This window comes from Rana temporaria, chromosome 1 (assembly GCF_905171775.1).
Source record: "Rana temporaria chromosome 1, aRanTem1.1, whole genome shotgun sequence".
Classification (NCBI taxonomy): Eukaryota; Metazoa; Chordata; class Amphibia; order Anura; family Ranidae; genus Rana; species Rana temporaria.
In genome coordinates this window covers 427,752,033-427,768,108 of record NC_053489.1, presented here as the reverse complement: position 1 = coordinate 427,768,108, position 16,076 = coordinate 427,752,033, and the positions used below count along the sequence as shown (strand labels likewise).

Genomic DNA, 16,076 nt, shown 5'->3' with positions numbered 1-16,076 from the left:
GTGTTTTCTTCTTAGAAGTTCATCACAGGTTATAGTCTGATATAGGACAGGTGGCTGTAGAAGTAATAATGAATTGACAATGTGTATCTTTCTGAAATCTAGAGCCTTTTGAAAATAGCCCTAATTGCCCTTATGAAGCAACCAATAACGTCACAATATTTCTGCTGTATCTTCTGTAATGTAAAAAAGTTATTCAGTAATTGTGAGACGCCATCATAATTAGAGGGGTTCAGTTCTGAAATCTCCAAAAGATAAAAATAAGCAATAACTCAAAACAGATATTTTTTGGCCAGCCTGCAGAAGTTAAAGTCCAATTACAGGCAAAAATAAGTTTTTCCATGCAGTGCAGCTGTACCAGCAATTCCCAGGATTTCTGCGCGTTTTGTCCAGGGGAGAGGAGAAAGCTGATTATTCAACCGATCCTCTGCTCCATTGGCAAACGGCACTCTGCCATGATCCAGCGGTGGACTCTTCCTGACGTCCTCCTGTCCAGGAGCAGGGACAGACCACAGCACAAGAATGCTAGACTGCTGGGGGTAGGAGCCACAGGGACTGGTCTTGTGTGGGAAGGATCAGAGAATTAAGTAAGTATATCGCTGTTCTCAAATCCCCTAGACAACAATGAGTAGTTGACCTGTGCAGTGCGGGCAGTGCGACATACAACGGTTTGAGGTCAGATTTTCTGATGGTCAGTACACAAATCCGTCACACAAAAGTCAAAAGTACAAACACGCATGCTTGGAATCAGTGCTCACCAAACACAAAATTAGCAGAAAGGGCCCAAAGGGTGGCACTCAAGAGCTGAAATTCCTCGTAGCACGTCACTACGTTTGTGTTTGTGGCATGACAATTGTGTAACGTTAGTATGCAAGACAAGATCCTGGCACACACCCTTTTGACAAAAAGCTGATGCTCGGTTGGCCAACAATTGTAAGGTGTACGAGGCTTTAGTGTGAAAAGAACCTAAAGGTGTTTGTTGTTTAAGGTCTGCATTAGTTTATTTTGTGCAGTCTGGCCTTATATTTGCTTTATATTTACCCCTTTACACATCAACCAAATGTCTCAATTCACAATTTTCCTTTGATATTGTGGTGGCAAAATTGGCTTTGTGCAGAGCATACCGCCATTTTGCCCTGTGCTAAAAAGCACATACTCCGTCTTAATGAAATAAGCCATCTTAAAGCTAAATAAGTTCACTCACCGTCCATTCTCTGCCCATCCATTCAAGTCAAGAGACCTCACCAATTGTTCTCATTCCATTCTAGCTCCCAGTCATCACTGGTCTGCCGACGCCCTCACAGGCAGTTTTATTAAAGACCCAGCAGGAAGTGATGTCACAACATGTGACCTCCTCCATAGGAAGTGAGCTCACAGGGTGTGAGCTCCACCCAGCAGATGCCCATATACGGAAACCCTTCCAACAGGGATTCAATACAGTAATATAACAATAACAAAATAATACAACAAAACCACAATACAATACAATGAATAGAACTACATACAATGAATACAAATACATACAATGCTGGCTAAAGTCTTATGGGCGTGTCTGGGCAGGGAGTGCATGTGCCCCCCTGACTCCAGAAACGATCACAAGCTCTCATATTAATTGCTAATAGAATCCTTAATCTGCGCCATTCCATAGAATAATGCATATCCAGATTATACCCTTATTAAACCAGCCTCAGACTGCCCCAGTCAGTTCTATTTAGAGCGGGTTGAGGAAGTACTAAAACTGGGTGCCATTATGACAATACATAATAAATACATCTTCAAATTTCCACCACAATATAATATACCTTTTTTCTTCTTAGCTTTTGTGGCCTCCTAGAATTTCTGAAGCTAGAATCACATGATGACCCAGAGAGTAAACTGCCATGTATAGGGCTCACACAACTGTTATCTTCAGGTTGCTCAATCTGGATGTCTCTAGTAGCTCTGAAACAAACAGTAACCTAGTAAGGTAGAAAAAAGCCTAAAGTCTTTCAATCCTGTGAATTTATTTTAACTCTGAAACTGTTCTGTTTATCCAAAAAACGTGATCACGGAGCTAATAATTATCCTGACTGCGGGTAATAATTTTTTTTTTATTTTGATGACACCGGCAATGGCTGTCCCTTACATTCATTACCTGGATCAATTAACCCACTGATCACATTTTATTAATTAGCATATAAATCATGTAAAGGCGCATATACAAGCATCAACTTTTTTTCTAGACTTTTGAGGCCTAAATTCCCAAAAACGTAGCCTAACTTAAATTTCAGCAGTTAAGTTACACAGGCGCTAAATTTCTACCTAAGTGCCCGATCTTCAAAGCACTTACCTAGAAATTACACGCCGTGTAACTTAAGTGCCTCCGTCGCAAGGCGGTCCTCCTCTCCGGGGGGCGATTACAATTTAAATGAGGCGCGCTCCCGCGCCGGCCGTACTGCGCATGCGTGTGACGTAATTTTCCCGACGTGCAGTGCGCGAACGTAATTTACGCCGGGCTTTGTGGATTGCGACGGGACAATAAAGTTGCGACGGGTGAAAAAAAAATACGCGCCGGGAAAAAAAATCAAATTTAAAAAAAAAACTCGGCGATCGAAAAAAAGGTCTGGTTTTACATGGTGGACTAACTTTCCACATTGTAAAACCAGCCCTAATTTTGCGCAAGCAAATCGGAACTTACGCAGAAACCACAATGCTTAAAAGCTTTGTGGATCTGCTTAAGTCCTCATTTGCATACGCAAAGCGGCATTTCAATGAGAAATGCCCCCAGCGGCGGATGCGGTACTGCATCCTAAGATCTGACAGTGTAAGTGTCTTACAGATGTCAGATCTTCTGCCTAACTTTGGAAAAATCCTTTTGAGGATCGTTTCCAAAGTTAGGCACAGAGATACGCAGGCTGAACAGCAGTTCCGCCTGCGTATCTCTTTTGAGAATTTGGCCCATGCAGTGTAGTCTCATTTGTACATTTTTAGTTTGAAGGTGTCTGCAGGGTATTTAGCTAAAGGGGAAAACTCACCAAATACCACTCACAGTGAAAACATGCCAGAACATTCTGAGATAGTTCTACAAAAGAGTTCATACAAAGTCACCCTAAATATGGCGTAAATATCAGAAGTTACATTGTTTAGTTTGCGGATGGCAGGTTTTCTTGGGAATAATACTACTGTGGGCTAGGTTAGGTGCAAATTCAGAGAGAAGCTTGCTTTGTTTCTATAAATTATAACATGGGACCAGTGTCAGGAGTCTGTGATAGTGAGTCCTTGCCAAATGGGGGTTCTCAAGGGTGCAGAATCTAAACCCCAGCCTACTTCTTTACCAGGGCCCCTGATGGTGGGGATGGACTTGCAGCAAGCTAGAACCAGGTTGTGGCCCCCAGGTATGCCCTGCAGAGGATGTGGAGACCACTCATGTGTGCAGAGTACAATGGCAAAAGACAAAAGGAAATCCAGAAAACAAGCCAAGGTCAGGGTGGGCGGCAGGTAAGCGCAGACAGTAAACAAAGCCAGGGTCAGTGCACATGAAATCAGACCAAGAATACACCTAATAGTAAGAGAACAGGAGCTCAGAGAAGTGAAAAGTTGCTCAGGCAACACGGGCTGCACTAAGCACATGTATATATAAGAAAACAAATTGGGAAGCGGGCCAAAAATTTATGGTAGGAAAGGAAATATAAACCTGCAGAATTGCAGGCGGCACCCATCGGCAAGCTCAGAAGCCAAACAACACATTAGAAAGGAGTCAGAGGACTAGGCACTGCAGTAAGGCGATAAGATTTAGGCAGGCAGGAAAGCTGCAGGCTAAATCGTGACAAGCAGTCTATATATGTGTACAAATATACAGTCCTATATGCCCAGATGCAATAATAGAATAAAATTAATATATGAAAACCGTATCTTTTAATAAAACTCTTTCATATCTCTATGAACTTCTCTTCACTTTAAACAACATGTTCCACTTTCTCCCACACAGTATCAACGCTCTTGTGCAACAAATTTGAAGTATAATCACTTATTTTAAAACTGTAAAGCTGTTCCATTCCCATGTAAAACATGTACACAACACTAGGAGCTCTCACACACGGCCGGACGTTCATGGGCCTGTCATTAAATTATTTTTTTTTTACAATTGAATTACCACTAAATGTTTGATTTACTGTACCCTTTGCTTTGCTCCTCACGGTGATGTTTCCTTTTACCCTTTTTCTTCATTATGCTATACAGAAGTTCTTTTTGAGAACACAAACTCTGATTTTCTTGTTGTAGATTTTTTATTTGTGAATGGAGTGATTTCTTTTCGCTTGTCGATGTTGTGACAGCATTTTCCAGTGTGTGGCTGTGCTTCTTCAGAGCTGACACTTCAAGATGAAGACTCTCATTAATCTGTTTTCAATTAAAACACAGACATGTGACATTTATCCTATATCCACTAAGATAATATTATATTTGCCCTTATCATTGATGCCTTCATTAATACGCCCCTCAATGTCACCCAGATGCAGCACACGACCATATGGTTTTAATTTACACAATAATAACTTTAGAAGCAATTGAATTATGTTCATCTGTCATAATTTACAATATAATATGATGTGTTATATTAGCATTCAGAATGCCCCATGGTAAAACAGGAACAATAAATCAGCCTTTTTATGTCATAAGATTATCTCCTGCAAGAGTACATACAATACGTCTAGTGTATTTCAAAATGTGAGGTTTTTTTTTTGTAAGTCTAAAGTCATGTGTTGGACAGTCATAATAAATTACACTGAATCAGATTAGTAGCAGGCAGTGCTGGTCATCTTCACGTGTAGTGGATTTTTTTTTTTTATGGCATGCAAACTGCAGGTCAATTGTTGAATATTGCAAAGGATATCATAGCTCAAAACTAAATGTTACTTTAAGGACAACCAAATTGTAAAATTAGCCATTATTAGGAAATATTTTCAAGAAAAAATTGCAATTGCATCAAAGGTTATAGCTATGAATATATAGAGTAGAAAAGAAGGTTTTCCAGGTGAAGAGAGGTATCTCTGGCTCTTTTCACACTGGCAGGAGTAATTATCACCCCCCTGAAAAGCTATCTGTAGTGGATAATATTTTAGAGGCTGATGAGAGGACGTTTGCATGCGTTTAAGAGGCAATGCTGCCACCTCCTGACATTTTTAGGCTTTAACTACCAAACAAAGGTTTTTGCCCTGATCGACCATGCTACAATTGCAAACCAAGGATTTGGATGACGGTTGTGAGGCAGTTGCACTGACTTCCGTGAGTGAGTTTGACAGCCTGTCAAACTTAGCATTTCAAGTTAAAATTGCTGCACCAAAATGCAACGCATCACGCCTGCAGCAATGTGTACTAGAGTTCATTGGCAGGTTCATTTGGCCTTCATTTGAGCTCCTTCTAAGCTGCTTCAAGCTAATTTGACCTGAGAATGTCATATTTTTAAAATTTTAATACATTTGTGGGATCTGTATGCAGTTGCCAACAAGACCCCTGAACAGCAATGTATATGCTGCTAAATCAAGAAGGAACTATAATGACTTGTTGTCTATGCACTAACATTTCTGTTTGCCAGTATTTGCGACTGAAGTTTCACACATTTCTTCTCCAGTTCCTTGGAGGTGACTTTTTCTCGGTGAAGTCCAGAATGAAGTGACGTGATCTCTAGTTCTAGGGCATCTTTCTCACGTTGTGCATTGTTGCATTTAGCTTCCACAAGTTCTGCATGTTGTCTCAGCTCTTCCTGCATCTGCGCATTCTAAGGACATATCGTAGAAATTATTAATTAGAACAGACCTTTTACTTTCTGCTTGAAATGTAGGTTCACCTTTTTAGAAAAAAATGTAAGATTAGCTAACATTTTAACTTGACAGCTAGAAATCAGTGTCTAAAAACGGCCATTTAGCCATGTTTACATGCCGCGTTTAACCGCGTTTACGTCTAGAAGCATTTTTTTTTAAACGGCCAAATACAAAACGCAGCTAAATGCGGGTTGGAAACTTCGGCCTCTGAACAAATTTCCTCTAGCATTCATTAGCATAATATAAATAATTGACTTTGTTCTTACAATGCTGCGGCTCCGCTGCAAATTTGCACAGGAGCAAAACAAATAACAGACACTTGTACACAAGCATATTACTAATTTCAAACCATGTGATTATGTGTATAAGAGAGTCATGTGGACTGCATATAGGTGTTAGGCTAAATTCACACTGTAATTAAAAGCAGGCATTTGGGAGGCGTTAAAAATGCCCCTTAAGCACCCATGCAAAAGATATAATGTACAGCACACGGTGCTGTTCACACTATTGAAACATGAAACGTTAGAGGCGCGTTGCTACGCTTCAAAATTGAAGCCTCATGTCGAGTCAGGAGGCGTTTAAAGCCTTTCAACTCCTCCCATTCAAGTCTATGGTAACGCTTTGCAAATGCTCTGGCAGGCAGTTGCGATGCAGTTGTAGGGCATTAAGATTACCGTATTTCCCATAATGGAAAAGGCATTTGTAGAGTGGTTTTAACGCGCCTTAACGCTCATCAAACACTTCAAAACTGGCTATAGGTTGTTTTGGGAGCATTTTTAACTTGTAAAATGAAAGTCTAACACCCACACTAAAGCTCATTAACGCAAGTTTAACACCCATACTAACGCTATAGGAGCATTTATTAAGCGTTATAAATTTGGTCAAGTGTAATCAAGCCCTTACTGTAAGCTTATTGCACCCTCACTCAATTAATTTATTATGTGAAGTTCGCATAATTTTTTTTTTTTTTTTTTACAATTTTAAAATACTTCATACTGCATATGTTATATTTCAGGTATCCTTGGCAGTCAAAGAAGATCTGCCCATATGTTAGATATACAACCCCTGGCAAAAAGTATGGAACCACCACTCTTGGAAAATGTTCATTCAATTGTTTAAAGGGTCACTAAAGGAAAAAAAATGTTTTGCCTAAAATTAATGTCTGCAAGGTAGACAGACAGAATAGTGTAATGATTCTGTTAAAAAAACAAGTAAATACCTATTAAATTCCTTCATCTATATTACCTTCGGCATTCTAGTTTCTGTTCTCTCATTCACTTCCTGGTTTGCATCGTTTGTTCATGTAAGAACTACATTTCCCAGTATGAATTGCGGCACGCCCAGTAATTCACACCTCCTTGAAGTCTCTAACATGTAGAGAGCGTCCTGCCACACAGATGTAGTTCCCAGGAGGGGGCGAGCACGTCACTGACCACCACAGTAAAGCCTCCCATCACGGTGGTCAGTAAAATCAGACAAGCAGGAAGTGAACAGAACAGAGAAGAAATAGAGCGACTTCTGAGCAAAAACGAACAATGAGGAAGTGAAAAGAAGAATGTCTGCAGGTAAAGGATGCTTATTATGAAAAAAAAAATTCCTTTACAACCCCTTTAATTGTGTAAAAAAATATTTTCATTTAACTTTCCAACCTTCTGGCTTTAAGAAAAACGTAAAAAAAGAAAAAGAACTGTAGTCAGTTGTAACTGTTTTTGCAGATCAAGCAAAGGAAAAATATGGAATCATCAATACTGAGGAAAATATTATGGAATCACCATGTAGTTTGCAGTGTTGTGACAAAGCCTTATAATAATTCAAAGAATAATGGTGTTACCCATAAGTTATATTTGAGAATTAAAATCTGGGTTAATGACAGTTCTTCGACCATGAGTGAACGCTTTAACACAATAACAAAAATGCATTGGTTAATAGTAAGGAAGTCTTAACTAATACACATCAATCTATCTATAGCCTATACAAAGGAATAAAATCTTAGGTTAAAGTAACAGAATCCAGAGTATAATACTTAAAACATGAATCTACAAAACAACAGGACAAACAAGTCATAAGACAAACATTTAGATACGAGATTTCCCATAGTTACCATTTCCCGAAAGGTTCCATTCTGGTGACTGCTCTACCATAGAGTGTGTGCTTCCCTCCCATCTAGTCTATGTATATCATTACAGACTGCCTCATTGGTTGGCTTGGCGTGGCACCTTCATTGCATATCTAAACATGGGATCCTTTGAAGTGAATATGTGTAGAGGTTTGGGTCCCATTATTTAGATACACAAGCTTAGGAACCAAATCATCTGTTTAACATGGCCTTCTTGGACGCTATGTTACACCCCTACATAGATACAAATCTAAATTAAATATATTCATAATTACAATTATTTTACAGCTATTAATGGAGATTTCACATATACTCAGAAGGCAATCCTTATCTGATGTACTATCACCGTACCCTTATAAATAATAATGTGAAGTTCATTGATTGAAATATAATTGATCAGTGAATGAAAAGTGAAGGGCGGGCGTGATCACCGCTGGACACACACCTCCCGGTCCTTTCAGGGGGAGAAATTACTGATCGCATGTTCATACAATGTATGAACAGCGATCTGTCATTTCCCCTAGTCAGTCCCACCCCCCCTTCAGTTAGAACACACCTAGGGAACATAATTAACCCCTTCCTCGCCCCCTAGTGTTAACCCCTTCCCTGCCAGTGACATTTTTACAGTAATCAATGCATTTGTATAGCACTGATCGCTATAAAAATGCCAATGGTCCCAAAAATGTGTCAAAAGTGTCCGAAGTGTCCGCCATAAGGTCACAGTACCGATAAAAATCGCTGATCGCCGCCATTACTAGTACAAAAATAAATATTAATAAAAATGCCATAAAACTATCCCCTATTTTATAGACGCTATAACTTTTGCGCAAACCAATCAATAAATTTACATAAAAAATGTAGAAGAATACGTATCGGCCTAAACTAAGGAAAACATATTTTCTTTATATTTTTTTGGGGGATATTTATTATAGCAAAAAGTAAAAAAATATTAAATTTTTTTCAAAATTCTCACTCTATTTTTGTTTATAAAAAATAAAAACTGCAGAGGTGATCAAATACCACCAAAAGAAATCTCTATTTGTGGGAAAAAAAGGACGCCAATTTTGTTTATGAGCCACGTCGCACGGCCGTGCAATTGTCAGTTAAATCGACGCAGTGCCGAATCGCAAAAAGTGGCCCGGTCATTGACCAGCAAAATGGTCCGGGCTGAAGTGGTTAACTAGGACACTATATTAAAAAAAAGCTAGATCTGGTCCACCTTTAATTAGTTCCCAACTGGCTCACATGTATATACTGCGTAAGAATGGCACCACTGGGTGAAACCCCGTACGGGTACTTTTTCCATTTTAATAGCCACCAGAGGGCGATCGCCGCTGGTCACGCAAGATCGCATGCACGAGAGCCAGCACAGGGATTATCCCTGTTCTGTTTGGGGAGAGGAGACATATTGTTTGTTCCTACTAAGTAAGAACAACGATATGTCTCCTCCTCAGTCAGTCCTCTCCCCATAAAGTTAGAACACATCTAGGGAACACACATTTACCCCTTGATCGCCCCCTAGTGTTAACACCTTCCTCACCAGTGACATTTACACAGTATGAAAAAGAGGGGTGTACTGCGCTAATTCGATAAATAGTAAAGCGGCAACTAAAATGTTATACAACATTAATAATAATGGTCAAAGGAAGAGCTGTGCTGTTGTAAGCTAAAATGTGACACTAGTGATAATGAAATGCTAGATAAATATCAATTAAAAATCTGAAACACTGACTGATGAAAAAAAAAAATCTTTTCACTCAGTCAGTGTTTCATAATTTTAATTGATATTTATTTAGCATTTCACTATCACTAGTGTCACAATTTAGCTTACAACAGCACAGCTCTTGCTTTGACCACATTTACACAGTAATCAGTGCATATTTAGAGCACTGTCGCTGTATAAATGTCAATGGTCCCAAACATTTGTCAAAAGTGTCTGATCTGTCTGTCGCAATGTCGCAGTACCGCTAAAAATCACAGAGCACCGCCATTACTAGTAAAAAAAAAAAAAAATGCCATAAATCTTTACCATAGTTTGTAGACACTATAACTTTTGCGCAAACTAATCAATATACGCTTATTGACATTTTTTTACCAAAAATATGTAGAAGAATATATATCAGCCTAAACTGATAAAGTAATTTGTGTTTTTTTTAATAATTTGGGGATATTTGTTAAAAGTTTAAACATTTAAATTTTCTCTTCCCTTTTTTCTATAGTTAAAAAAGCTCAAATAATGAAAGATACACCAAAAACATACAATTTTTTTTTTTTAAAAAGGACACAAAAGGAAAAAACTAAATTGTCTTCAGTTATCACCAATAAAGACAGTCTGGTAAAAAAACAAAAACCCTGGAATGCTCCTTTTTTTCTTTACTACTTCCATTTTATTGCTATGCACTACAGCGAATTGTGCTACAGCACATTGAAATGTCCTAGTTTTTTCAAAGCAAATCAATGTAGTGCTTTGGTGTAAACTGGAACCATAAAACATAAGGCTTTTTGCGTTGACCTTGCATTGGGACTACATTGGGCAATGCAGTCCAAAGCTGCTGGTGTAAATGAGCCTGAAGCCTCGTACACACGACGGGCGGAACACAACGTTTTCCTCGTCGAGTTCCTTGTTAGGCTGTCGAGGAACTCGACAAGGCAAGTTTCTCCATTCCTGTCGAGGAAATAGAGAACATGCTCTCTTTTTGGCTCGTCGAGTTTCTCGACAGTTTCCTCGACGAAAATGTACACACGACCGGTTTCCTCGGCAAAAAAATATCTCCCAGCAAGTTTCTTGCTGATTTTTGCAGAGAAACTCGGTCGTGTGTACGAGGCCTTAGAAGCATTATTTACTAAAGAGCATCATTTATATCCAGAACAGGCAATGACTGTTTGTTTTAAAGACACCCAGAATTTTTTAAAGCAAAACTCTAAATAAAGAGCTACTGTAAATACAAAGCTGAAAAGGAGTGCTGCAGATCGAAAGGGCAGCACAGGCTGGAACAGTGTTAATAATGGTGATTTTAATCACTGTGAAATTGACTGGTGTAGTGGTAACTGAAGGAACAGTGCAAGGACAACATTTTATAAACTTACTACAAGACAAGAAAGAGACCTTTTGGTAGGTGTGGGTCTTCCTTGGTGATTCCAAGCTCAAGAAAAATAGCACTTCCTGGAACTTCTGGTTACACATGAGTTGCTTCATAGGATGTTAATAGTTTGGGAGGTGGAGAACTGTCTATTGCACCAGGATGACAGGTGTGGTGATTGCTGCAACTTCTCCCACTGCCAAATGTACTTTTGGGTTGGTGTACAGTATTTGGTCCTTTGCAATTGTGTTGACATCATTCTGGCTTAGGATACGTTTCAAGGTCTGCCTTTCAGGAGCATTAGATTGTCACAATGTACATCTTCCTCTTCCTCTGCAGCTTGTTATAAAATGGATAGCTCAGCTATGACTGCTGCTTCCTCCCTTTCTTTCTTAGGACTTCTAGCTGGGCTTCTGTTTGAGCTGTTACTGCTTGCAATCGTGTGTGGTCAGCTTGTTATCCTGCCAGGGCAGCTTCTATTTTTACCTGGGCTAGTGCTTGTACAGCTTGCTCTTCTGCTTTTTTATGAGCTTGGGCAGCTTACACTTATTCCTGGGCAGCTTGTGCCTCTTCCTGTGCAGGAGCTTGAGTGGCTTGTGCTTTTGCCTGGGCAGTTTACTCTTCTGCCAGTGAACAAGCTTGGACAGCCTGTGCTTTGATGGCTGCTTCCCTCTTAATGCAGAAAACGTGCACTTTTCCTGCCTCTACTTTTCAGTGGGTTACTTCGAGATGATTACTGCGAGCAGGATCATAGTGGCAATTGCTGTGAGTGGGACTTTAGTGATCTGGAGAATACAGTATCTCACAAGGGTGAGTACACCCCTCACATTTTTGTAAATATTTTATTATATATTTTCATGTGACAATAATGAAGAAATGACATTTTGCTACAATGTAAAGTAGTGAGTGTACAGCTTGTATAACAGTGTAAATGTGCTGTCCCCTCAAAATAACTAAACACACAGTCATTAATGTCTAAACCGCTGGCATCAAACGTGAGTACACCCCTAAGTGAAAATTTACAAATTGGGCCCAATTAGCCATTCTCCCTCCCCGGTGTCATGTGACTCGTTAGTGTTACAAGGTATCAGGTGTGAATAGGGAGCAGGTGTGTTAAATTTGGTGTTATCGCTCTCACTCTGGTCACTGGAAGTTCAACATGGCACCTCATGTTAAAGAACTCTTTGAGGATCTGAAAAAAAAATTGCAGCTCTATATAAAAATGGCTTAGGCTATAAGAAGTTTGCCAAGACCCTGAAACTGAGCTGCAACACAGTGGCCAAGACTATACAGCAGTTTAAGAGGACAGGTTCCACTCAGAACAGGTCTCGCCATGATCGACCAAAGAAGTTGAGTGCACATGCTCAGCGTCATATCCAGAGGTTGTCTTTGGGAAATAGATGTATGAGTGCTGCCAGCATTGCTGCAGAAGTTTTGGGGGGTCATCCTGTCAGTTCTCAGACCATACGCCACACACTGCATCGAATTGGTCTGCATGACTGTTATCCCAGAAGGAAGCCTCTTCTAAAGATAAAGCAAAAGAAAGCCCACAAACTGTTTGCTTAAGATAAGTAGACTAAGGATTACTGGAACCATGTCCTGTGGTCTGATGAGACCAAGATAAATATTTTTGGTTCAGATGGTGTCAAGCGTGTGTGGCGGCAACCAGGTGAGGAGTACAAAGACAAGTGTGTCTGCCTACAGTCAAGCATGGTGGTGGGAGTGTCATGGTCTGGCGCTGCATGAGTGCTGCTGGCACTGGGAAGCTAAAGTTCATTGAGGGAACCATGAATGCCAACATGTACTGTGACATATGAATAAGCCATGAATAAGCACTAAGTCAGTGCGAAACGTCGGTTATCCTCCTGTTTCTGTTGCTGTGATCCAATATGTTTTTGCTGTTCGTTTAAATAAAGACAACCTGTTTGGTTTGGAGTGAGGCCATCCATCCTTCATTTTTACGCCAATGTACTGTGACATACTGAAGCAGAGCATAATCCCCTCCCGTCGGAGACTGGGCCGCAGGGCAGTATTCCAACATGACAACGACCCCAAACACACCTCCAAGATGACCACTGCCTTGCTAAAGAAGCTGAGTTTAAAGGTGATGGATTGGCCAAGCATGTCTTCAGACCTAACCCCGATTGTAAATCTGTGGGGCATCCTCAAATGGAAGATGGAGGAGCACAAGGTCTCTAATATCCACCAGATTCATGATGTCGTCATGGAGGAGTGGAAAGAGGACTTCAGCTGCAACCTGCGAAGCTCTGGTGAACTCCATGACCAAGAGGGTTAAGGCAGTGCTGGAAAATAATGGTGGGCACACAAAATATTGACACTTTGGGCCCAATTTGGACATTTTCACTTAGGGGTGTACTCACTTTTATTGCCAGCGGTTTAGACATTAATGGCTGTGTGTTGAGTTATTTTACATTGTAGCAAAGTGTCATTTCTTCAGTGTTGTCACATGAAAAGATATAATAAAATATTTACAAAAATGTGAGGTGTGTACTCACTTTTGTGAAATACTGTATCTTAGCGTGCTTGGAGGAAGTATAGTGGCACAATGCAGTTACATAAAGTTGTGATATCTTGCAATCTACCTGTGACTTGGCTTACAAAGATGATATGTATCTTTCTTTTTTAAGAGTAGTTGAATTATTTAACTTTTGCCGAAACTCCATAGAAGAGAAGACTATTTTACTGAAATTCTCTTATAGTTTTAACCTCCTTAGCGGTAATCCCGAGTCTGGCTCGGGGTGAATTTTTTATACCAAAAACGGTATCCCCGAGCCAGACTCGGGATTGCAAAGCAGGATACAGGGGGAAGTTACTTACCTTGTCCCTGGAACCTGCGATGTGTCCCCGCTGTGTGTGCGGGCTCCTCCGCTGTGTCTCCTCGCTCGATTCACAGTGCCGCCAAGCTCCGTTCCCTGCGACATTATGAAGCATGGGGATGGAGTTCGGCGCCAAATTCAAAAAGTGAAAAACACAATACACATACAGTATACTGTAATCTTACAGATTACAGTACTGTATGAATAAAAAACACACCCCCTTTGTCCCTAGTGGTCTGCCCAGTGTTCTGCATGCAGTTTTATATAATAAAAACTGTTCTTTCTGCCTGGAAACTGGAGATTGTCCATAGCAACCAAAAAGTGTCCCTTTACATCAAAAGTGCTTTTAGACAGCTAGAAAACAGCGATAATAAATTAGAATCACTTGCAGAATTGAGCGATAGGGATTTGTGGGGAAATTCGTCATCAAACAATAAAAATAATGACAGCGACAATTCTGCAACTGAGCAAATTTCAGTGTTTTTGATTTGATTACATTATTGAATAATTTTTATTATAATTATATTATTTGTTATAATTATTTATAGTTATTTATTATTTTATAATTCATGATTTTTTGTTTCAAACTTTATCATACCCGGGATGTCTACTAGACTCTTGTTTGGGCAGATTTAAGTGAGTTATTACTAAGAATTACAGGCCTACAATATAAAACGCCAAATTTCCATGCAAAATTTTTTACCGCTTTCAGCACCTAAAATCTGAAAGAATCATACCGCCAGGCAGGTTAAGTTTAGAAACAAGTCTAGCAACAACCGTTCTTGTAATTCTTGTAATTCCCCAAGCAAATTCAATATACAGAATAATCAAAAGCATGCACAGCTTTACAAAATTGAAAGTTTTGATTCTAATTAGTGAGATCAGACACATTATAATGTTGCAGATAACTGTAGTCTAATCTTTAGTGGCTTCTAAAAATAGAAATATGTTTTCTTACTGTTATGTTTCAAATGTTACTTTATTCATTAATATACCTCCATAGATCCAGTCTGTCTGGACAGTTTGGTCACCTGCTGACATAGCACCATCCACATGCAGCTTTACTCTTCAATAAGTCCAATAAGTCACAGAAGTTATATCCAATGCAATTTTGCTTCACATAATTGCAGTATAAAGGATGTTTTCCTAGTCTTTTGAAGTGTAAGTAGACAATGACTTTCCTAAGCCCTCTAAAATACTAACATCAACTGAGAAAATATGGAAGAAACAGAGAAGATATAGCAAGCACTGAACTAACCAACACTAAACAGGCAAAGAAATTGTAATGATCCTAAGCCACCACTAGAAGTCAGCATACATAAAAACAATTAAATACATTTTGCAGTTCGGTACAACACAGAAAAATACAAATATGACAGAACAATGTCCATAAACATAAATTAAATGTGTTCATATGCATCAGGTAGATGCTCCTGATAAAGTATTTTGGAGATGAAACGAGTTGGATGAAGCTTATGCACCAAGCATGAAAGTAGGAGCTGATGGTGCATCACCATAGCTCCCAACTGTCCCTGATTTCTAGGGACTGTCCCTGATTTGGAGCAATGTCCCTCTGTCCCTCATTCCTCCTCATTTGTCCCTCATTTTGGTCTGATCTATAGAGTTGTATATAAAATGCGCTTTTTATCAAAAAGTGTTTTCCAGCCCTAAACCTTTCATCTGATTTCTAAATTGCTGCATTTGTAAATTCAAAAATCCAATATAAAGGAATAGTAGTGGTAAAAAAAGGACTTATGGGTTAAACTAATCTTATTTTTTTGCACAATTCTCCTTTAAGGGGGCGTGGCAAGGGGTGTGTCCTATGCCTGCATACTTTTTCTGACAGGTGTTCCTCATTCCCATCTCAAAAAGTTGGGAGGTATGCATCACTCCTAGACGGGATTAAGCGTTTATCCTTATTGCTGGGTTTTAGCACTATATTTGTCAGTGGTTTTAATTTGTGTGATGTAAAGAAGTTATACTATGTGTTTCTCCTCTTCCTATACCTCAAAATTGAGCTTGCATGGGGGACATAAAAGGGACGTAAACCAGATTTTCATGTTTCTTTCTTCATCATATACCAGTGTTTTGCTTTTTGCTTTTTTATTACCTAGGTATTTAGTTAAGGGGTCAAAGGAAATGGGAGACAAACATTTCTTGTGAAGACTGTACACTGTATGAAAAAGGGAAAATGTGGAATTGGAAACTGGATTATATCTCTGGATAAGCACTGATTTATTGCTGCACA

At 39.4% G+C, this 16,076-nt stretch overlaps 1 protein-coding gene across 3 annotated transcripts in view; it reads right to left on the bottom strand.

Moving 5' to 3' along the window:
• Positions 1 to 16,076, bottom strand: part of LOC120914988 (putative ciliary rootlet coiled-coil protein 2) — an 89,839-nt gene that overhangs the window by 37,610 nt on the left and 36,153 nt on the right. For all 3 annotated transcript variants that reach the window (XM_040325350.1, XM_040325349.1, XM_040325348.1), the window contains exons 6-8: positions 5,555 to 5,752; positions 4,154 to 4,374; positions 1,800 to 1,938 (exon numbers count right to left, since the gene is read on the bottom strand). In XM_040325350.1, coding sequence (XP_040181284.1) covers positions 1,800 to 1,938; positions 4,154 to 4,374; positions 5,555 to 5,752 — 558 coding nt within the window. The remainder of the gene's footprint in view (positions 1 to 1,799; positions 1,939 to 4,153; positions 4,375 to 5,554; positions 5,753 to 16,076) is intronic.